General features: G+C 40.6%; 4 protein-coding genes across 14 annotated transcripts in view; 2 read left to right on the plus strand and 2 right to left on the minus strand.

Annotated features, from left to right (window-relative positions):
- The window catches only part of TSGA10 (testis specific 10), a 34,929-nt gene extending 25,422 nt beyond the window's left edge, over positions 1-9,507 (minus strand). For 3 of the 9 annotated variants that reach the window (XM_072030868.1, XM_072030839.1, XM_072030861.1), the window contains exons 1-6: positions 8,381-9,507; positions 7,357-7,561; positions 3,948-4,159; positions 1,487-1,686; positions 880-1,035; positions 18-191 (exon numbers count right to left, since the gene is read on the minus strand). In XM_072030868.1, coding sequence (XP_071886969.1) covers positions 18-191; positions 880-1,035; positions 1,487-1,513 — 357 coding nt within the window. In that variant the 5' untranslated portion in view covers positions 1,514-1,686; positions 3,948-4,159; positions 7,357-7,561; positions 8,381-9,507. Of the gene's footprint in view, positions 1-17; positions 192-879; positions 1,036-1,486; positions 1,687-3,947; positions 4,160-4,493; positions 4,733-5,088; positions 6,653-6,683; positions 7,302-7,356; positions 7,562-8,380 lie in introns of those variants that run through there. The other 6 variants (XM_072030843.1, XM_072030841.1, XM_072030858.1 and 3 more) reach the window with 6 other exon arrangements.
- Positions 9,508-9,595: 88 nt separating this feature from the next.
- Positions 9,596-11,455, plus strand: LIPT1 (lipoyltransferase 1). Of its 3 annotated transcripts, none has more exons than XM_027446337.3 (2): positions 9,596-9,750; positions 9,993-11,455. In XM_027446337.3, exon 2 carries the CDS (start codon positions 10,258-10,260, stop codon positions 11,377-11,379), a length of 1,122 nt encoding a protein of 373 aa, XP_027302138.1. In that variant the 5' UTR covers positions 9,596-9,750; positions 9,993-10,257; the 3' UTR covers positions 11,380-11,455. The 3 variants fall into 3 exon arrangements, with proteins under 3 accessions (XP_027302138.1, XP_021123716.1, XP_027302144.1); XM_021268041.4 differs by having other exon boundaries at positions 9,604-9,755; XM_027446343.3 differs by lacking the exon at positions 9,596-9,750 and adding an exon at positions 9,764-9,885.
- Positions 11,456-14,296: 2,841 nt separating this feature from the next.
- MITD1 (microtubule interacting and trafficking domain containing 1) lies at positions 14,297-18,293 on the minus strand. Its single transcript, XM_005013433.6, has 7 exons — positions 18,018-18,293; positions 17,771-17,872; positions 17,517-17,653; positions 17,351-17,437; positions 16,560-16,675; positions 16,173-16,233; positions 14,297-16,085 (listed from the first exon to the last, which is right to left on the minus strand). The coding sequence occupies exons 1-7, from the start codon at positions 18,169-18,171 to the stop codon at positions 15,990-15,992; spliced, it is 753 nt and encodes a 250-aa protein (XP_005013490.4). The 5' UTR covers positions 18,172-18,293; the 3' UTR covers positions 14,297-15,989.
- MRPL30 (mitochondrial ribosomal protein L30) lies at positions 18,231-20,256 on the plus strand. The gene is made up of 5 exons (XM_027446367.3): positions 18,231-18,377; positions 18,629-18,709; positions 19,425-19,571; positions 19,907-19,980; positions 20,069-20,256. The coding sequence occupies exons 1-5, from the start codon at positions 18,333-18,335 to the stop codon at positions 20,199-20,201; spliced, it is 480 nt and encodes a 159-aa protein (XP_027302168.3). The 5' UTR covers positions 18,231-18,332; the 3' UTR covers positions 20,202-20,256.
- The last annotated feature ends 829 nt before the right edge of the window (positions 20,257-21,085 follow it).

Below are 21,085 nucleotides of genomic sequence, written 5' to 3' on the forward strand. Positions count from 1 at the left end.
AGTGAAAAAAATCAAACCTTTAACTGCTCCCTGAGACTGTCACGCTCTGTAGTCATCCTTCGGAAATCTGACAGTGCTGTATCCCTTTCTGTCTCCACATGCCTTAACATAGCTTGAGCTGTCACAGTACTTTTAGGAGTCCTGGGGCATTTGATAAATTCCTGACGAAGCCGGGAAATCTCTTCCTGTGCCTGTTTTTAAAAACAGCGATATAGCGGAAACATGGAATAAATAATGTAGCATATTACCATGTACATAAATCACAAGTAGGACTGGTTAAAGAATTTCAGTTAGAATTGCTCAACAGAAGAAATTGATTTTCATCCTAAAAAGCATGCAAAAAGCAATTATCAGTGACAAAAATATTCATTGTCTTTTAGTAGGCCAAAATAACAATGCATTACATTAGCACATCATGGCAGCAAATGGAATTTTAGTAACAAAATGGAGAATAAGAATAAGGATCCTGAACAGTAACACTCATGAGACTTTTCATCAATATTTTCAAATCAAACTATTTCAGTGTTTGGTAAAAATATTTTTGTTTCTTACCGCAAAACTGTAAAATCTTCTAATGTGGGAAAAAATTATGACTACAGTCAATATAATAAGGCAAATATGGCTGGTAGTGCAGAGCAACCCGAAAACTATGCCATATGACAGATGAAGCAATGATTTATGCATATATGCTTCGATTCAGGAAAGCATTCTTAACTCAGGTCAGCACTTACAACCTTGTGCTTGTATTTAACTGTAAAATTCAGACTTTTCATAACTTTTTTTATTTCTTGAAAGAAGTATCATGAAAAATACTTGACATCTTTCTTGTACATCACTTTAAGTTATTTCAATTAACCAAAATAACATAAACAAAGTTACCCGTTCATAAAGCTTGGCAATTTTGTCTCTCTCAGCTGTTAAAACTTTCAAGTTACCCTGAATTTCTGCCACATGGCGCTCATACTTTTTCAGCGTTGACTTAAGTCCTTCACACTCTCTCAATATTTTCAAAACTTCCAGATCAGAACTCAATTCCTTAAAGAATAATGTGATACAAAATTAAAGTAGAGAAACAAATTTTCATATCCTTTTTTATATCTGCTTTGCAAATTTACTTAAAAGGTGTAATCAGACTTCAACCTAGGTAACTAGATGGTCAAGACTGTTCATACACATTTCTTAATATTATAAACTCTTCTTTTGAACAGCAAGTGTTTATTACAAATAGTACAGGAATTTTCAGAAATCCACTTAATATATTCAAATGTTAATTTGATAATCAGGCTAAGAAATTATTAAAATATAAACAGTTAAAGCCACACATATATATTCTGTGTGAAGCATTAGTTAATTTCACATTTTTTGCCATCAATATGCATTGATTTACAATCAATTAATTTTTCTTCCTGGTAATATGTCATCAGATAAACCAATATTGAAAAAGACTGTATTATTCTTTTTGTTCCAAAGTGTTTTCCAAGCTCACCTGGATGGCTGATTTTTTTTTTGACATGCTGCCACAGGTAGAGCTCCGTTAGGACTTGAAAACACGTTTCTAAATACCTTCAGCAAATTCTCAGGTTCACTTGTATAGTAGTCTCTGTCCTCTCCCAATGTCTTAATAAATGTGCCAAGCCTGGAAGGTGCCTTCCCTTGTGTTATTTAACCTTCTGTTTGTAAAATAGCCTGTATTTAAAAAAGTAAAATAATTCATTCACTGAAACAGAACTTTTGTAATGAAAAAGTATAAAACGGATAAACATACTCTTCGTAATGAAGATATCTAGTTAAATATCCAAATATTTATAATATAAATACAATAAACATTTAAAAATAATATTTCAAAGTAACTTCTGAGTGACAGTATTTTCTCTTTTATGTTAAATTGCAGAGCATGCTTGAATGTCCTTCTAAAGCTGACCTAACAGGACAGAAAAGACCATAAAAGCTAAGTGTTAACTGACTTGGAATATATCCATTCATAACTAAGGAGGACAATTAAATAGATTTGTATTGGAATGTCTCCTTAATTTTTTAGTATGAAAAAAATAGGTCACTGTGTTTACATAAGATCCATGAAAAATGAACTTTTGAAATGGAAATAACATCATGCGTAACTAATTCTAGTTGAAATCCAGAAAGTAATGCAGGGGCCTAAAGCAGATTTTGAAGATGAACTGTGGTTCCAGAGTTCAAAACTGCAAAACTAATCCTTCTCTGTTACAATCCATCTGTTGAACTCATGAAAGTTTAAGCAGCTAGGGAATATTAAGCTCCACAAATTTCTTTCTTCCTTTTTTTTTTTTTTTTTTTTTTTTTTTTTTAGACAAATTCAGAAATAGACTTTAAATCCCTAAAAAGTTATAGATGTCCCCTAAATCTCTCAGCGAATCTAGCTCTTAAATTCCAAACTCTCTGGCTGAAGGATCAAAATCTTTCAGGGGTAACTGTAAGCTCTACATGCCCAGTGTTGTGTTTTTTGTTTGTTTGTTTTTCAGAGGGGATTCTTTGCAGAATTGTGGTATAAGGTCAAATATAACATGCATGAAAGTAAAAAACAAATTCTTCCCTCACACTCACCACCACCCCAGAATTTTGAGACAAATCTTAAAATTATGGAAAGAAATTAAAATCATGACTAAAAAAAAAAACAAAAACAAAAACCAAAAAACTTATCGATTTATGTTTCAGGAATCCACTTAATATATTCAAATATTAATTTGATAAGTAACATTTATCACTTGCAAATATTTCTACAACATTGTAGATGTTTCTAAATATTCCAACAGTAACGTAACATCTGAAACAAGATAAAATAATAAGATAAAAATATTAAATATAAATGTTGTTTCTTTCTGTTTCATAAATGATTTACAAGGTATTCAAAATAAACATATTTTCTTAAAAAAGTCAGATTCTTAAAAAGATTCTCAAAAGCAAAATCCTTAGAGCTAGCTGCAAAACAGAAACAGATTCCCATCCATTTAGCAAGAGAATTACAAATAAGAACAGACACGTTTATCCATTCTTTAACTCACCTGTTATCAGTGAAAACAAAGCAAGCGAAATTAACTAGTTAAAATGATAATTTAATATGGAAGTTGTCTGATTTCATAGCTACATATGTATTAAGAATGCATGTTTAAGTCACAGATTTTAGTGTTTCCACTGAGTGTGACAGCTTCTTTATCTTGTTCTGTTAGTGTCGGATTTGAATCTACCATAAAAAATTGAGAGAAAAAGATGCATACATTTTTTATAATCGTTAGGGCAGATCCAGCATTTTTTCTGAAGTATTCTTTTGTACATGTTACTATTATGTACATGCTATTGTTGCAACTAATATTTTGTATATGCTGTTTAGTTATCATAGGCTGAAAACACTATTTACCAACAATAAATTTAATCTAGAGGAGAATCAGAAGTTTTATCTTCAGATGCAGTCCAGGATTCAGAAAACCAGTAGCAGTTGAATTACTCTCAGGTGAGGAAATGAAAAAGGAAGCATGCGATACTTGTTCCAAGAACTTTTTTACCAATAAACTTTTGAATTTAGGGACAGTTTGACTATCCCTATGGACTAAAGAAATATACATGTAGTTACACCAATGGCCAACAACTATCCTTTCTTCCATCTGAATACTACATTAAATCATGTAATTGCATGTGCATAAAATGAAATTTGCCATTATCATGTGAAATCAAAAGAAATCTGCACTGAAATTTCAGTATTTTCAACTGCAAATGTGACTTTAATCCTTGAACCATTTTACACTTGAAAAAGATCAGTTATCAGAAGCTATTTTCCTTCATTCTAGCAAATAGACTTGACAGCAGAGATGAAAGCTAAAAATTCAGGTCAAGCAAACAAAAAATAAATATTTCCCCATATTAGGGAGTAACACTAAAATAATCACTGTACAATATTAATTCTAATAAGCAGATACCTTTGCTTCCTCAAGCTCCTTATCAGTGGTACTCAGTAAGAAATGGTTTCCTTTTTGCAGCTGCTCAGCTTGGCAACTACAGCAAGTTCTTTATGCAGATGATCATTTTTACAGGACAGCCTACACACTTGACTTTCAACCACTTGCTTCTTCTCAAGCAGTTGTATGACATGTTGCCTTAGCTCATGGTTTATTTTCTTCAGATCTTCAATCTATGAGGACAAGGAAGAATAAAATATTTTATCTCATCTTCAAGGATCTGCAGGAACTACTTCACAGTAAGAGGCCTGGTCTCAAGGTTTCAACAGCCTTACCATGGCTCTGTCAGATCTTAGGAGAGCCCTTCAATCACCTCTGAGATAGGGCCATACATACTAAAGGCCAGCAGAAATTTATCAGATCAATTACTAATATTAATTCATCGACTAATCAATATAGAATTAATAATTTCCTTGAAACAACATTGTCTTAAAGTATGTATTTTATATATATGGCCTTTTTCTAAGACACGAGAGTTGCTAACTATTTGGGCAAGTATCACCTCACCTTTAACACCTCAGTTTAAAGAAGCATCAGTTCCTCATACAGCTTTCCAATGTTTTGAGTCCTCAGATTTCTACAATCCCAGTCTAACCAAGAAACGAATACGCTGCGATGCAGAAAGTCCCTTGTTTACACAGACTGATCATGTAATGCATGAAAAAGTCATTATCTCAGTAGTGAATTCTGTGACGTTCACTTGATTCTAATAATCCAAGGGTTTTCTTCTTTATACTAGCAGTGTAAAAAAAATGCATTTTGAATTATTTCGAAAGACATGAAAGATTCTTTGCAAAAAAAGCTTACTGGGTGGACTCTGTCATGTGACATTCTGTAGCTTTTAATTTTACCACTTCTGCTCAATGGATATGCAAATACATTAAGAGTCAGTGAACAAAATATGAATTGGTTTTCATTATAATTTTATTTTTTACATTTTCATCAAACCTGATCCAACTAATGCTACTGAATTAATACCTAAGCATAGTCACAAACCTAGAAATGTGATAATTACTCTGAGTGTTTGAGTGAAAAAGCAGTTTTAAAAAGAAAAAAACAAACAGAAAACATGCATGAAGAGAAGTACAGGCCGTTTCTGTACCTGTGGTTTGGAATTCGTGCCCTTTTACTGAGTTATACAGGTTGGGGAGAATACAGCTGTGCTGTTACTGAAGGAAGTCCACAACGGTGCCCACTTTTGACAGTGAGAACAGAACTGCTAACGAAGGGCATGGAAGCTAAATCCTACTCTGCATCGGATCATCTATTACGTAAACACCTACAATGACAAGCCACGAGTAACCAGTGATACCAAAAGCATTTGCATCGCTCCATCCAGCCAATTTATACCTTTCTCCCCTCTTCTCCTGCTCTTGGAAAACCAAGAAAGTTCCGACATGCACTCAGAGCTGCCATATTTAGACTACAAAATCAAGGATTCTTCATGGAAATATTTTTTTTTAGCCATCTCCTTTATGAAGCAGGAATTGTAATTGAGTGTCTTAACTAATTGCAGTTGTGTACATGATGCTATACGGTGAAAGTGGTGTCTAAGCAGACAAAAATACTGATCCCTTAAGGCTTTATGGACTCAAAACCCAATAGTACTCTACCAACAAAACTTCATAGCCAACAAAAACCCTGAAGTACAAACAACTTTGCTCCTAGCATGTCTTTGCACTCTGCTCTAGCTTATGACAGCCTGTTCCAGCAACACAAACCAGGGATGACAACAGTACCACCTCTGTAATCCCTACCCACAAAAGGATGGAGAATAGCATTATCATCATCATTTGCTATAACAAGACAGAAGAAATACATGTTAGTAAGAAACGTGGACATAACGTGCAAATTATTTCCATCTACCAGCATCTCCTAACATATCAAGCATGGGCAGAAACACTTGTAAACACTCAAACTCCATTCAGTCAAACACAGGGACATGCAGCTACTTATCATCAACTAATAGTAGTGCAGCCTGTGATTCCTCAGAAATCCATAAACACTTTGGAATAAAAGAAAGGAGAGAAAGATAGAGTGCTCTCTGGCAACTTTCTAAGAATAAGTATGATAAAGTAAGGTTGCTGGAGCGGGCCCCTCAGTGAGAGAAGGAAGAGGCAGCGAGGCAGGGAGAGTGGCAAGCAAACCGATGCCTCGCAGTGCAGTTCAGTACCTGCCAGTGCACTGTGCCTGTGATACTGGAAGAAGCCCACAGATCCAGCACTAGAATACAAACATGCAACTGTTCACCAGCAGGAAGTTCTTCAGCACCAGCACCATGACCACAACAGCTTCTGTCCATACTTACATTCAAGAGTTTCAAGGAACTTTAGGGCAGCTGGTTCACCGTGTTATTTCACTACCACATACACCCTAGTCTGAGTCAAATCCCGGTCACCATCAGGCTGACCAATAGCCTCAACATGTTTTTAAGCAGCACCCTAAGTGGTGGCTTTGTTTAGGACTATGATTCAGCTGACAATTCTGGGTATCTACAAAGAGACTTCTAAGTGCAATTCACATGATCCATTTTGGACATTCATCCTAAAATTAATCACGTTCTAGGAGTACCTGTTTCTTTCTTCTGACAGTGAAGACAGCCTGGACATCTCTATTACACCCACCATCATTTGACATGTCAAATTACATAAGTGGATCCTATCCTAACATTCTGTTCTCTCTGACCGAGATACTCACAACCATCTCCAATTATGTGCATCACCAAAGTCTTTCCAGAAAGGGAAGATAGCAGGTCACAGTCATTTACAAGCTGCTAGTGCCTCAGCATCTCACTGTGCTAAGGATTCAAATTTGCAGGTAGAATATGCAGCATTTGCTCCCTCACAGTACTACTTTTACTCAATCTGTGGAAAAGAACTTTTTGAAGTTATTTGCGGGAGGAGGCTGACCCCCAGCTCCTCACACCTTCCTTTCAAGTAGCTGTAGAGAGCAATGAGGTCTCCCCTGAGCCTCCTCTTCTCCAGACCAAACACCCCCATTCCCTCAGCTGCTCCTCACAGGCCTTGTGCTCCAGGCCCTGCACCAGCTTCGTAGCCCTGCTCTGGGCACACTCCAGGGCCTCGATGTCCTTCTGGTAGTGAGGGGCCCAAAGCTGAGCACAGTACTTGAGGTGCGGCCTCACCAGAGCCGAGTACAGGGTGACGATCACCTCCCTGCTCCTGCTGGCTGCACTGTTCCTGACACAAGCCAGGGTGCTGCTGGCCCTCTTGGCCACCTGGGCACACTGCTGGCTCATGTTCAGCCGAGCACCGACCAGCATCCTGCATTCAGTCAGATCCCACGGACTAGCCCACGTCCAGCTACTTTAAACAGACAGACGGTCGCCCCCCGTCCCGTCCCGGTTGCTCACCCCGCTGCGCTCCCCTCCTGGCTCCCCCCGCCCTGCTGCCCGGGCCGGGCCCGCCACGCCCCAACGGCTGCGCCCCGCGCGTCCCTTGGGCGCCGGGCAACGGCCCGCGTGCTGCCCGCCTCACGCCGCCGCTGCCTCCCCCGTCCCGGCTCCTCTGCTCCTTAATGCCGCTTCCAAAATCCTCACAGGTCTCAGGGCTGAAACACTAGAGGCAAAAACAAGCAAGAGATTAGAAATTTAAAAATAAAAATAAAAATAAAATCAGGAAAAGTGTCACTAAGCAGCTGTTGCTGGATCCTGTCAAGAGGTGAATGCACATTCTGGTTTATAATGCAATATAATCCAGTCTGTAAATTCATGCTCTTATAAATTCGGTCTATAAATTCATGCTTTTTGCATATTGACAATATTTCGAATTATCTTGCTGGGTTTGCCCTCAGCAATAGCAACTTTTCAGGAAAAGTACTTCTCATTGACTATGTATTTTACTCATCAGCACATGAGAAACACCCCCAAGGCATTTTTAACCGTCCACCTAGTGTTCTGCACACAACATTTTTAGCAAATTCTGGTTCTAACTAAAAAAAATAAAAATTAAAATTAAAAAAAGTTGCCTTAGGCTTCTTTCACCCTGAAAAGCAAGGCGTCCAACATCTGACGGTATGTTTTTACTGACACCCCGTGGCAAAACGTGGAAGCGACGCAACACAAATTTCTGAGGGCTAAATACTATAAATGCTATAAAATGGAAACAAATCCTCCCGCATATTTTTTCTTTCAGTAACATAAGAAATCCCAAAGGATTCGTTTCACTTCCTCCGACCAGCGTTCAAGGGCTCGAGTTCACCTTTGCATTATACCAACTAATATTTGGAACTCTAAATCAACACGGTTTTATGGATGAAGTCCATGTGCTTTTTATGCTACGGATTAAGGGAACAGTCCACCCCGGTGCCAAGCTGAGCTATCACCAGTCTAATTTAGCAACAAGTTATGCCCACTTCAAAATGTTCAGAATAATTACCAACTTGTTTTTTAATGTGATAACGCAATATGCCAAGTGCTGGGGTGCATGTCACATCAGGCTCCTTTTAGTCTCTCTCTCATGTGGTAGCAGTTTCTTTCTGTTCACTTGCCCTACTACACCCACACATTTCTTTTAAGGGTTTTATAAGTTATGTTCCTGCTGTGAATGCTCCAGTTCTTCAGCGGGAAACAACCCCAAGCTCACATTTTTAATCTTTCACCCTTTATCTGCCTTTTTTCTCCTCCTTCACATTTCAAGGAATGTAGGTGTCCTAGGATTGTTTCTTCACTCAGAAGAAGTTGATTCAGGTCCCACAATGAACAATTTTATTGGTAAAGTGAACATACAGAAATCTGGGAATTACATTCCCAACCCCAATTTGCTTCCTCGAATGATTCGTTTCATCTGAATAAGGATATCAGTTTGGTGTTTCTTTCCAAGTCACTTAATTCTAGAACAAGAAAGAAAAAAAAGAATCCTACTTGTCACTGTTCTTCTTCAAAAGGAATAGCCTACATTTGTGATTTCTCACAACCCACTCTTCCACCTTTTTGTCTACAATTCCTTCATATCTTGGGAGTTCTATTACTGAGGAATGAGAGAGAAAGCATGTAAGGTATCCTTCATGAATACATGTACATTGGCAAGAGATATGGGTACCACTGAGGATAAAACTTAAACTTTCAGGTCCGAGCATTGCCCCCCAAGTCTCAATTTAAATACAGATGATAGGCCTTGTAGAATTATGGCTTAGGTCTTGCAGACTTTAAGAACTGCCCTAATCAGTACAAATATGAAGACAATCTGGTGCATACAGTCTGTAATTATCTAGCCTTTGATCATTTCCAACTTGCTATCAATTACGCCACCAGCATTTAGGCTCTGTATCTTCATGAACACCGTGGATATTTTCTCTGAATTTGCTAAGCCTCTGTGCATTGGTCTTTACTTGTTCAGTCTCCCTGTGAAGTCGTGAACGCTTCTAGCATCCAGAACATCCCGTGGCGAGGAATTAATTGCACAGACTGGTCTTGCACAAGCCATCCACTTTTATATGTTGTTTATATGTTGTGAATTTAGCTGTCACGGTCCGAGCGACGATCAGCACTGGCCCGTTCCGTTCAATACCATGTACACACGTACAAACCTTTACCACATTCCCCCACTGGGGCTGCTTGTTGGTTTAAAGCAGGGCTTTAGCCCAGACCGCCCCTGCCGGCGGCGCACGCTCCAGCACCTCTAACCCGGGAAGCGGAAGGCGCTGAGGAGGGTGCTGCGGGGCCGCCAACGGCTTTAACGATTTTAAACGGCTTTAACGGCGCCCCCGTTCTCTCCCCGCCCCGCCAGGAGCAGCGTGGAGCCGGCCGGTGAGGTGGGAGGGGGGAGAAGATGGCGACGGGGGGTTTATAAGATGGCGGCTGGGGGGCGCGGGGCTGAGGGGTTCCCTGACCTTTCTCCTCACGGAGTCAGTGCACTCGTGTGGTGCTCTTATCGGTGAAAAGGTATTCATAAAGCTGGAGTGCTACAGCTCAGTTTAGCAAAACACAAGCGAGAATGTATTGAGGGAGAAAATACAGCTTGCTTCCAACCTGTTCCCTTGGTCTTTCAGGCGCTAGAGGTGACCAACTGCAAGGAAACGCTCCTCGGACAGCCCCAGCTTTTGTGTGAAGCACATGGCAGGGATGGAACAGCATCGTCAGCCTCTGGAGAAGAAGGCTGCCTTGTAACTCAGCAGTTTGAGATCATTTCTACTTTGGGAAGAGCATGACTGCAGTTAGCAGTTCCTTGCTGTCACAACAGCGGATTGTGTGCTTGCCATCTTCATCTTTACCAGGCCACATATTCTTTTCATCTCCTATTTCATTATTAAAAACATGGTACTTCAGTCATCATTCAAGAACTGCCTACAGTTATCCTGCATCCTCAGGACTCCAAAAGCTGGCTTCAGAGACGCAGCTAGTGGAGGACTCATTATCCAGTCTCTTTCTAATGATGTTTACCACAATCTAGCAGTGGAAGACTGGATCCATGACCACATGAATTTAGAGAACCGGCAGGTCCTCTTCCTGTGGAGAAATTCCCCAGCTGTGGTAATAGGGAGACATCAGAATCCCTGGCAGGAATGCAATCTCAAGCTAATGAGGCAAAAAAATATAAAATTAGCCCGGAGGAGAAGTGGAGGAGGGACAGTTTACCATGACTTAGGCAATATCAATTTGACTTTCTTCACAACGAGGAAAAAATATGAACGAATGGAAAACTTGAAGCTAGTTGTGAAGGCACTGAAAGCCTTGCGGCCACAGTTAAATATCCATGTCACTGACAGGTATGACATCTTGCTAGATAGGCAATACAAAATCTCAGGTACTGCTGCAAAGCTGGGAAGGACAACCGCTTATCACCACTGTACCTTACTCTGTAATGCAGATAAGTTTGTTTTATCTGATGTGCTAAAGAGCCCTTATAAAGGACTAAAAAGCAATGCCACTCCCAGTGTGCCTGCATCAGTGAAAAATCTCTTCGAAGAGGATCCTAGTTTAACTTGTGAGATGCTACTGGATGCCATTGCTGAAGAATATGCTATGCAACACCAAATAGATCATCATATCACCTTAATAAACCCAACTGATGAGACTGTGCTTCCTGGAATTAATAATAAATCTAAAGAACTACAAACCTGGGAATGGATTTATGGGAAGACACCAAAGTTCAGCGTTAGTACGTGTTTTAACATGGTCTATAAGGATTCTGTTCTTGATGTTAAAGTAGATATGGATGTAAAGCATGGAAGAATTGAAGCCTGTAACATTGATCTGCCGGAGCAGTGGCTGCCACCAGCCCTGTGCAGTGAACTGGTGAAGAGCCTTTCTGGCAGTAAGTTTTGCCCAACCGAAACCACTGCATTATCAAGCACATTACTAAGAATGTGTCCACAAGATGACGAGTTGCACAGCAAGTGGAATCTGTTATGTGAGAATATGACAATGTTAATGTGACTCGCATTTTGAAATTATTAATTAAACCTCTGCTGCTAATTTATTGAAAACAGAATTAAAGGGTTAATTTCTACAAGCTTTTACTCTTCTTTATTAGCTATCAAAACTGTTTCATCTTGTGCTTTTGCTAAATACTACCTACTGGCAATTAGATTTCACTCTGCCTGTATTAAAGGTTCCCAAGTTGTAAGATGTAAGCCACTGAAAGAGGCAGCAGCCCTTTATTGCCCCATGCTGACAGACATCATTGCTGCTTAAACCAAGGAGAATGGTGCAGGCATCCCACACTGCTTCTGTGGCAAAGACGGTACAAATTGGCTGACAGAGACCAGATGGGGTGGATGGAAAACTGATGCCGTGCTCATGCATTGGCTTCTTAGTCTTTATCTCCTTCCCTGCAGATAGCAGCTCAAAGGCCATGTCTCAGTGCCTTCCACGTGCCTCCTTCCTACCAGGCACAATGATGGGAGTCGCTGCTGCTGTAAGCACTGGTGTGTAAGCCAAAAGGGGGAATACAGATGGAGGAAGAGCTTCCTCATGTTACTAGCAGAAAACTTGCCACTGGAAGGCAATAGTGAACTGAAAGTGACAGTTTTCATGTTAAATCATAATAACAGCTCAATACCAAAGTATCATGAAAGAAAGGCTGAAGATTTATTTCACTGTTGTTGCAGAATAACCTGAATGCCATTTTGACTAGGTCAGAATGGGAGCAGTTTATTGCCGTGGCTATAGGAGAGAACACAGTGCAGCAGCGTGACAGTCTCTGCTGACGGGAACACTGCCCAAATGAGGCTGTTACAGAGTTTATGTACTTCCAGGCTATATGACTCCACCGAATTACCCTTGAGGAGTACTTAAATTGTAAATGGGAGGCTCAGCAAGAAGAGCTGTAAATTTGCCCTGTTTAGGAGCAGGCACATCAAAGTAGATTCCAACCGGGGCACAGTATGTAGTACAAGCAATTTTCATAAGTCTTTTTCTAGGTTAAGAGGGGCAGCAAGGCTTGAAAGCATGGTGATCAGAAGTGGGGCTACAGGAAAATCAGAGCACATAAATTGGATCGAGGAGCACCAGTGTCAAGTAGGCGAGAAGCAATCTTGACATTAAGAGGGCAAGATAAAAAAAGACAAATCTGGTCTAAAGAAAGTAAAGGAGCAATGATGTTTATGTCCTACGGGATGTCCTAATTACATTTCTGAGACTGTGGCATGGAGGACGAGTCTTTTCTATTCCTCTTCTTCTCCTGCCTCAGTTTCTTCTAGCTCCTATATTTCTGCTGGCATTTCCAGGAGCAAAATGTTGAATTTGCAGTGCCATGAATTTAGTGTCACTGTCTCTCTCTCCTGACATGCACTGCAGAGATTAGCAAGGGTAACTCCTTCAGTTAAGAGGTTTAGTCTGCCACACAACAGCAACAAATCGTAATTGCTCTTGAATTTTTGGCTGAAAGCCTACAACGAAGGCAGCTGCCACAGCCTCTGGAGCTTTTTCAGCAGTGTTGTCTATGCCAGTATGCCAGTGAAAAACTTCCTTGGGGTAGTCCAAGCAGCCTGGAAGGGACTCCCCCATACTCTGTTTATTACAGTTACGTATTTTGGCCCAGTCTGTTTTTCCTGGGCAGACTGGCTGTGTCACCTGAAGATGATTTGCAGCTGACCTAAGTTCAGTATTGTTCCTTGGAAGGCCAGCCAGCTTTCCCTATTAATCACTGTCTGATTTCATGAGGCTTAACAACTCACAAGCTGGTCTATATCAGCCTAACTTGGATTATAACAATTGGTAACAGTTCACAATTCTCTAAATTTCTGAGGTTCCTCTCATGTTTGGAAATTCTTTGGCTATCTTCTATCTCCAGGAGTCCATGGGGTGTGAACATCCTGGCCCTGGCAGCTGCTGTTAAGGTGCTTGTATCACAGGTCCCCTCTGACCTGCGACTGCAGAAAAATTTGGCACGTCCTGATAATCCAGTGACGCTTATGGATCCGCCAGTATTACAGGGGGAGAGCAAGGGAAAACACAAATACCCTCCTTGGACTCTTCTTCCTCCTGTAGCGATTCTTAGGGGAACAAAGGGTTAGCAGGAATCAGGTATTTTTCTAACTATCCTTTAAAATGCTTAATCATTTGCTTTTTTCCCAGAGAGCGTCTCAAATCTGTGGTTTGGGATTGTTTTTCTTTTGGGTGCCTCCTTGTGCCAATCAAAAAAATGCATGCCACTGAAATTAGGGTACATTAGGCACTCTGTACTCCAAGGTGCTACTCAAGTACACTGTTTTGTCTAAATTAAATTCAAAATAAAACTGTCCAGAGGGATTATTCTTGGTCCAGAAACTCTTGTTTACTTAAATACTCATGTTTTAGGAGAGAAATCATGGAATCATTAAGGTCGGAAAAGACTTCCAAGATCATCTCATGCAACAATATGCTGGAGTCCCTGAAATAAGTAAAATGATTGCAAAACTTGTGCTCTTCTATTGCTCTGATAACATAAATGCTGAAGAGGACAACTGATTTTTATTTTCCATTTTCTGATGCCCATTCCTCTTCTGGCATTGTTCCTACTGACAATGAAAGAACTATGCAGGGATAAAGGACTTGCAAGTAAAAATTGCAGCACGCTGCCAACTAGTATGTCACTGAAGGCTTAGTTGTACGTATGTAAATGCTTCATATCCACAAGAAGTGGAAGGAAATCATTAGCCTTAGCTTCTGATTTCACAATTAGAAAACACAGAAAAAGTTCTACAATGAAGAGAGGGAAAACCAGGGCTGCCTCTTGTGGTATTGGTACCAGACCAAATAATTGGGGCTTACTAGTGGAACAGAGAAGCATGTTGTATTACAAGACACAGAAATCAAACATCTTGGAGTTGCCCTATGTAGTACAGAAAATAATTTAAATGGATGACTAAAATTACAAATCATAAAAAATAACCTTTATTCACATGAAAAATTGGCATATATTACACACAACTGAATAAAATTGATGACAGTGACCAGACACATTTTCACAGCAGGAAGACGGGGAGCTTCTATGGAATGTTTAGGGAGACCAACTGATAGCGTACAGCTTCTGTGGCACAAGTTACTCTTTTTCTGATTTAACACTGAGAAGCTGAGACATTATTATGCAAATAAAGAAGGCAACTTGTCACCCAGAAAACAAGGCGAAGAGCAGCTGTTGACAGCTGTGGAATAGATATGTTGCATCAGAGTTAAGACTAAAAGAATAGCAGCATTCGATGACAAAAGGTGAAAGAGGAATAAAGCAAATTAAAAAAAAAAAAAAAAGAGAGAGAGAAAAGGATAATGGAATACATGAGCCATCAGGAAAAAGAAACTTCTAAAAAGTTTCTAGCAATGTGCAAGAGAAGGAAGACAGGGCTGCCTCTTGTGGCACTGGTACAGGACCACAGCCCAGGGGCTTAAAACTAGAGAAACATGTTGTATTACAAGGCATAGAAAGCATAAGGCACGTGTCAGTTCTGAGGTTGAAAATTCCTTATGGGACTTGCAAAAGAGGCCACTGCCTGTTCTGCATGTCAGAATGCGCAATTTTTCTGGCAATGGTTAAAAAAAATAATCTTGTTTTAGGAGAAAAAGCAGCAGCAGCTCAGGTGATAATTTGCGGTTTCCAGAGGATGAAGGGAAGATGGAAAAGTTTTTTTGTCATTTTTTTCAATTAGCATATCCCTTAGGATCAACATTAACAACAAAGTTTTGGGTTTCCAACTTCTAGAAGAATTTAAAAATTAGTTATTACTTTTTTTAGGGGACTAAGTAGCAGAGCTACTTACAGTTCAGACTGCGGTAAGAGGACAGACATTAAAATGAGAGGAAGGAGGACCATATGCTTTTCCAAGCTTAATGCAAAGGATGGAAATGCACCAGGGAATACAAGCACATATACGAATAATAGTGAGAAGAATACAGCTAGAACGTTGCTTGCATCCTTTCCAGCCCCAAATCCATTATTCAGAGAAATGTACAAGAAGACTCTAAAATGTCCGCATACTGAACTCTACAATGTTTGCATGCAAGGAGCTTAGAGAATGGAATGCTACATTTGGGGTTACTTGTAGTCTGTGAAGTCAGTTATTAAGGGATTGATTAAAACACAGCAGAAAAGTTGTCTTGACTAGAGTACAAGACCCAGATGAAATACATGGGCTGCTTATCAAAGAGAACATGTGGGTTGAAGCGGTGCCTCAGCCACAAAAGTTTGCGAGGTGGTCAATTAAAGATACAAACCCCAAAATTTGCTCAAGACAAAGAAAATTAATAGTAAAACTAGAAATGACAGTAAAGAGGCCTTTGAGAGCCCGTACTGAGGTATAGTATAAACCCCTACTCCGTAAGCTCCAATTTAGACATTGCTTGTATTCCTTAATATTACAGAATAAATAAGCACAGTGGGAGAACTGCATGATTTTGTTTTCTCAGAGTGGAAAGGCACAAATATTCTTAATCCTATAGATTAAAAAAGGAGTGCTGGACAAAATACCTATTATGGATTTGCTTCTGGTGGTGGACAGCTGGACCCAAGTGGTATCTTCCAGTCATGATTACAGTTTTATGCTTATAAAAACATTCACTAAAAGCAGCTGTCACATTTTCTTTGTATGTTTAGTATGAAAGACGTCCACTGTAGTTTCATGACAAGGCCGCAAGTCAAAGTCACAGTATCCAATGCTGAAGCGGCCCTACAAAAATTGACAGAATTGACATGGGTAACACAGAACAAGCTATTCTACAGTGTTAGTTAATTAAAGAGGTCAAAGTATTTTTACCTCTGGTTTCTTAAAATAGTCAAGACCCCTTCCAATCTTAATCATCCATCCATTGTTGAATCTGTTTACAAAATTAACAAATTTGAAAACCGTAAGTGTATGACCACATTGAAAAAAAACAGTTATATTCACATGACTTACAAGCTCCTTCACAATTATTTCTTAGCATGGCTGATACCTGTACAAACAATGGAACAATGGAAAGCACTCTTCTGTTCCAGAAAAAAAAAAAGATAACTGTGAAGCTGTGGAGGACTAACTTTATCCAGTGAGGGCCAGTGCCTTCCACTTTGCTAACTACAGCTGTAATTAGAAATTATCTCAGAAGTTAGCATTACGTAGTAGTTTGACTTTAACTGGCATTCAGTGACTTTTTATATCACTCACCTAATTTCTCGATCATGTATTGAAGATGAAAAGGAAACATTCAGCGTTACTCCATAGTTCCTCAATGACTGTTCTATTTCTTCCAAGCCACTTGTCTGTTGATTCCTCCCACTGCCCTGATAGAAGTAAAAATATTACTTTATTTATTTTTTTTTGAAACCACACATTCTATTTTTGGTGACCTCTTCCTAAAATCCCCCCAAAAAACGTTACGTTTTAATAATAATTTAAACTCAAAGAAAGTTTCTTGGATGAGAGTATATTTGTATTTTTGTTGACAGGATAAGAAACAGACAGATTACAGATACACTACAGGATGTGGAGGAAGAGCTCGCCCTCAGCCCTTGAGAACTAGATACAGATTACTATTTGATATAGAATAAATGCAGGGATAGTTTGAAAGGTTTTAGCTCATCAAAGCATCTAAAATGATAGCTATATAAGCTGTTTGAAAAGGAAAAAAAAATATATTGACACTTTGTTTTTGATGGCATTTTCAACAACAAATTTTTTACCAAAAATATCTTTTTCATTTAAGATCCGTCTTACCAAGGATTTGTTAGACTTATCAAAGAACTCTGAATGTATGAGATTACTTATATTCAACTATCACATTTAATTTTTCTCTTAATCTGTGTTTTCTGCATCAAAGGCATCAAAGCCTTTCTCTAACAAGTTCGTGTAAGTAAGAATAAATTTATATTTCAGTTTTACATACATACACACGTTGCGTGTGTTTGTGTGGTGTCACCTGAGAACGGGGAAAAAGAAACCAAGATCTATGCACTTACTTCATCATAGGAAGTGAGGAGGTGGATAGTTTTCACTTTGCATGGCCCCTTAACCAGCATCTCACAGAACCGTAGGAAGTTATACAACTGTAAAAGTTTTGTTTAATTTAGTAACCTGGATTTTTTTGGTTGTTACATGCATGTGCTATGCTGAACATCCACTTGCCTGATGAACGTGCCTAATGTATGGGTCCTCCACCCAAACTTCAGAAACTATCTCGGTCAGATACTCTTGGAAAAGCTTTTCATAGCTGTAACCTGTTGCATTTTCCTCTATCCTGATTTGCTTATGGTATTTGCCGTCTGAAAAAAAAAAAAAAGGATTTTTCAGTAAAGACCCCGCCAGAAATCCCACATTAACCACCCTGCCCACCTGATGCCGGCCAGTTAAAGACGCACGGGTCGGTCTCAGCTCCCCACCTTGTTTCTCCTTCTCGATGTGCTTTTTAATGTCCTCAGCCCTGGTCATGTACTCGGATATTTTCTGCCGGTAACGCTGCTTTTTTGCCTCATCCTTTGTGCCTGCGAAGCCAAACCGCGCGGGTCGGTGCCCTCCACACCTCGGCCACCCGGGCACCGGCACCTCCCGGGGGGACGGGGCTGGGGACGAGGACTGGGAGCGGGATGGGGACGGGGATGGGGACAGGGACAGCGATGGGACCGGTACCTTTGACCACCTGCAGCAGCAGGTCGATGCCCTCCTGGTAGCACACCAGCGACTCCTGGAAACGAGACGCCAGGTCCAGCTCCACCGCCCGCTTCACCGTCTCCGCACCAGCCCGCTCCAGCGCCGCGGTGCCATCGCCCCCCGCCCGCGACATGGGGACCGGGAGGGGTCCGGGAGGGGACGGGGACGGGGACGGGCTGCCGGGGAAATGGAAACCGAGGCGGGGGAGGGGGCTGTGCCTCAGCCTTGTCCTTCCCCCGCCTCGGAACTCGGGCGCAGCGGTGGCGGTGCCCGGCCGGGGAGCTGCGCCACGAAATGGCGGCGGGGCGCGGCGCCGTGGGGGTGGTAGCTGGGTGGAAGGTGCCCGGGGGTCCCTGGGGGCTGTGAGGGGCTGGTTGGGGTCCTGAGGGGTCTGTCGGGGTCTCTGCTGGCCGGGAAAGGTCGGGGTACCTCAGTGTCGGGGTGTTTTCTTTGCCTTCAGCCGCCGCGAGATGTAGTAAATGCAGGCTGCGTGCACGCCGAATATGAATTTAAGCGGCTGTATAATCTGCTGGAGGGTGTTGTAAGACGACAAATTACATGGTTTTTTTAATATATAATGTTTTTTTTAGGTGCTGGGGAGGAGGGCCGAGGGGGTAGCGCCCGCAGTCTGGGCCCGTCAGATGTTCACCAGGTCGAGGATTCCCAAGGAGGTACGTGCTGCCCTGGCTGAGGACGCTGAGAATTAAGCATCAACCTGCTTAATTTGGGGCTGAATTCTGTGCTGTGGCACATTTCTGGAGACGTGGGTAAATGGCTCTAAAACCAAAGAGACTGGAGGCTGGGTTTAATTTGTGTTGTAGCTTGTCTTTCTGCAAGATACCCTTTAGTTTCACTTTTCCTAAAATCATTCGTAAAGCCTGTGGAAAAACTCACCGTTCATGGGCTGAACAGAGGTGCTTCTGTCAGATACATGTGGATGAAGTGCTGTTGTGGGGAGCTGGGGTCAGCCTCTTCTCAATGATAACCAGTGATAGGACTAGAGGGAATGGCCTCAAGTTGTGCCAGGGAGGTTCAGGTAGGAAATGAGGAGCCATTTCTGCTCAGAAAGAGCAGTCAGGCACTGGGACGGGTTGCCCGGGGAGGTGGTGGCGTCACCGTCCCTGGGGGTGTTCAAGGAGAGGTTGGGCCTGGTGCTTGGGGACATGGGTTAGTGGGTGACAGTGGTGGTAGGGGTGTGGTTGGACCTGATGGTCTTGCAGGGCTTTTCAGCCATAATGATTCTATGGTTCTACGTATCTCCATGCAGTCGTATGGCTTAACTTCAGAGTCAATGCATTAATCTGCAAAACATTATAAAAATATATTTTTAAAGTGTAATAATAATTCACATGTTTAGAAAAACAGTCTGTGACACTTTTATTCTAGGTATTTCAGCCACGGCCTGGAGATCATGAAAAGTATGGAGGCGACCCTGAGCAGCCCCACAAAATCCATGTTGTTACTAGAATAAAAAGTGTTATTGGTCGCCCATATTGGGAAAAGATGATAATACATAATCTTGGACTGGATAAGGTATTGTGGTGATGGTTGTTGTTCATACTTGTTATGCATGTCAAATATGTAGAGAAATAGGGTAGAATTCAGGTGTCAGGTTTTTTGCACATTTGCTTATTTGTAAGGACTTCAATTTTTACAGTCACTAAGCTTCAATTTCTTTACAGCTACTATAAAGTACAACTGAGAAATGGATTATGTATATAAGAGCTGAACAGTAATACACAACTATTATTTCTCTAAATCTAAATTTGCATATATGGTTTATATCTTTCCTGATAGTGTGGAAAGTTCAGTGAACAGAGATTTGTGCTTTAGAAGTGTATTTTGAAAACCTCTGCTATCCTTTATAGGCACATCAACCAAGACTGCACAAAAATATTCCTTCTGTGAATTCCAAACTGAAAGTTGTTAAACATCTGATCAGGTTTGTTAGCTATTTATTTTATTTGGAATACTTAATATAACTCCATTCTAGTCACAGAACCTTACTAAGCAAACTCTTCTGCCTTTAGGATACAGCCGCTGAAACTACCTCATGGATTGCCAACAGAAGAGGAAATGTCAGACACCTTTCTTACGAGCAAGGGAGAGCTTATCATTAGAAGTCGTCTGAAACCTGTAGAGCAGAAAGAAATTAAGTCATAAGGTGTGCTGGTTGGATTTACGTTCTCTCAAATAAATAATTTAACTCCTGTGTTCAGTGTTTGTGTATGAAACGGAAGCTTAATTCTTACCACGTCTGGTACAAGTGGCAGAGATGATGCTGATGATTAAAAGATTTGCGGAAGGGTTACGTGTGTACAAATATAAAATTCAGTGTTGCTAATGTTTGTCTGAAATACTAGATGGCTGGGGTTTTTACTTCATGTTTGAGCATTTTGATTAGATTATTGCAGTTTATGGCCAGCTTTTAGAGACCTTTATAAAGACGATTAGATAAGCAGGAAAGTAAGCAGAATAGATGTAACTAATGATGGACAGTGCATTTCCCAGCTATTAGGAAAGGTTTACAATGAAGGTGCATGACTCTACCTTTACTGTACTAAGAAAAGAACAGGAATTGAAATGGCTTCTGTTCAAAAGTTACTTGAGAACTGACTGGGTATCCATGGACAGCTTAATTTATTGAGTCAGGCTTTGTCATTCAGGTATCAAACTTGTTCCTTAGCAGACAGTCTCATCTGGCTTCACATGTATCTTAAAATAGGGACCTGAACTCCCCATTTGGGAGTGACAGAAGGAGCGATTCACATCTTGCTAGGTTGTACAGTTTGTCTTTCAGGAAACACGTCACTGCATACGTGTTTCTTGATTCTAAGTGTTTAGTATTAATAGCCTAAGAGCTATAATCTGTGTGAAAGTTAATGTTTTTCTCATGGTAATATTGCAGACCTAAGAAATCTGGAGGCCCTAAAGCGTATCTGTTTGATTTAGGTTAGTAATTATGAGCTCCAAACATACAAAATAACACCTTTCATGGGATTATCTTGAATAGTACTGTGTGCAATGATTTAAAGACTATTTCTGTT

The sequence above is a fragment of the Anas platyrhynchos genome, chromosome 1 (genome assembly GCF_047663525.1).
Source record: "Anas platyrhynchos isolate ZD024472 breed Pekin duck chromosome 1, IASCAAS_PekinDuck_T2T, whole genome shotgun sequence".
Taxonomy (NCBI): Eukaryota; Metazoa; Chordata; class Aves; order Anseriformes; family Anatidae; genus Anas; species Anas platyrhynchos.

Bases quoted from the DNA above. Each gene is read 5' to 3' on its own strand.
- LIPT1 (XM_027446337.3), top strand. From the start codon at position 10,258: ATGGTACTTCAGTCATCATTCAAGAACTGCCTACAGTTATCCTGCATC.
- MITD1 (XM_005013433.6), bottom strand. From the start codon at position 18,171: ATGTCGCGGGCGGGGGGCGATGGCACCGCGGCGCTGGAGCGGGCTGGT. The intron at 17,654-17,770 runs GTGGGGAGCTGA...TTTTTTTTTCAG, and splicing joins CATCGAGAAGGAGAAACAAG to ACGGCAAATACCATAAGCAA. The intron at 16,086-16,172 runs GTAAAAATACTT...CAATTTTTGTAG, and splicing joins ACTATTTTAAGAAACCAGAG to GGCCGCTTCAGCATTGGATA.
- MRPL30 (XM_027446367.3), top strand. From the start codon at position 18,333: ATGGCGGCGGGGCGCGGCGCCGTGGGGGTGGTAGCTGGGTGGAAG. The intron at 18,378-18,628 runs GTGCCCGGGGGT...TGTTTTTTTTAG, and splicing joins GGGTGGTAGCTGGGTGGAAG to GTGCTGGGGAGGAGGGCCGA. The intron at 19,981-20,068 runs GTTTGTTAGCTA...TTCTGCCTTTAG, and splicing joins GTTGTTAAACATCTGATCAG to GATACAGCCGCTGAAACTAC.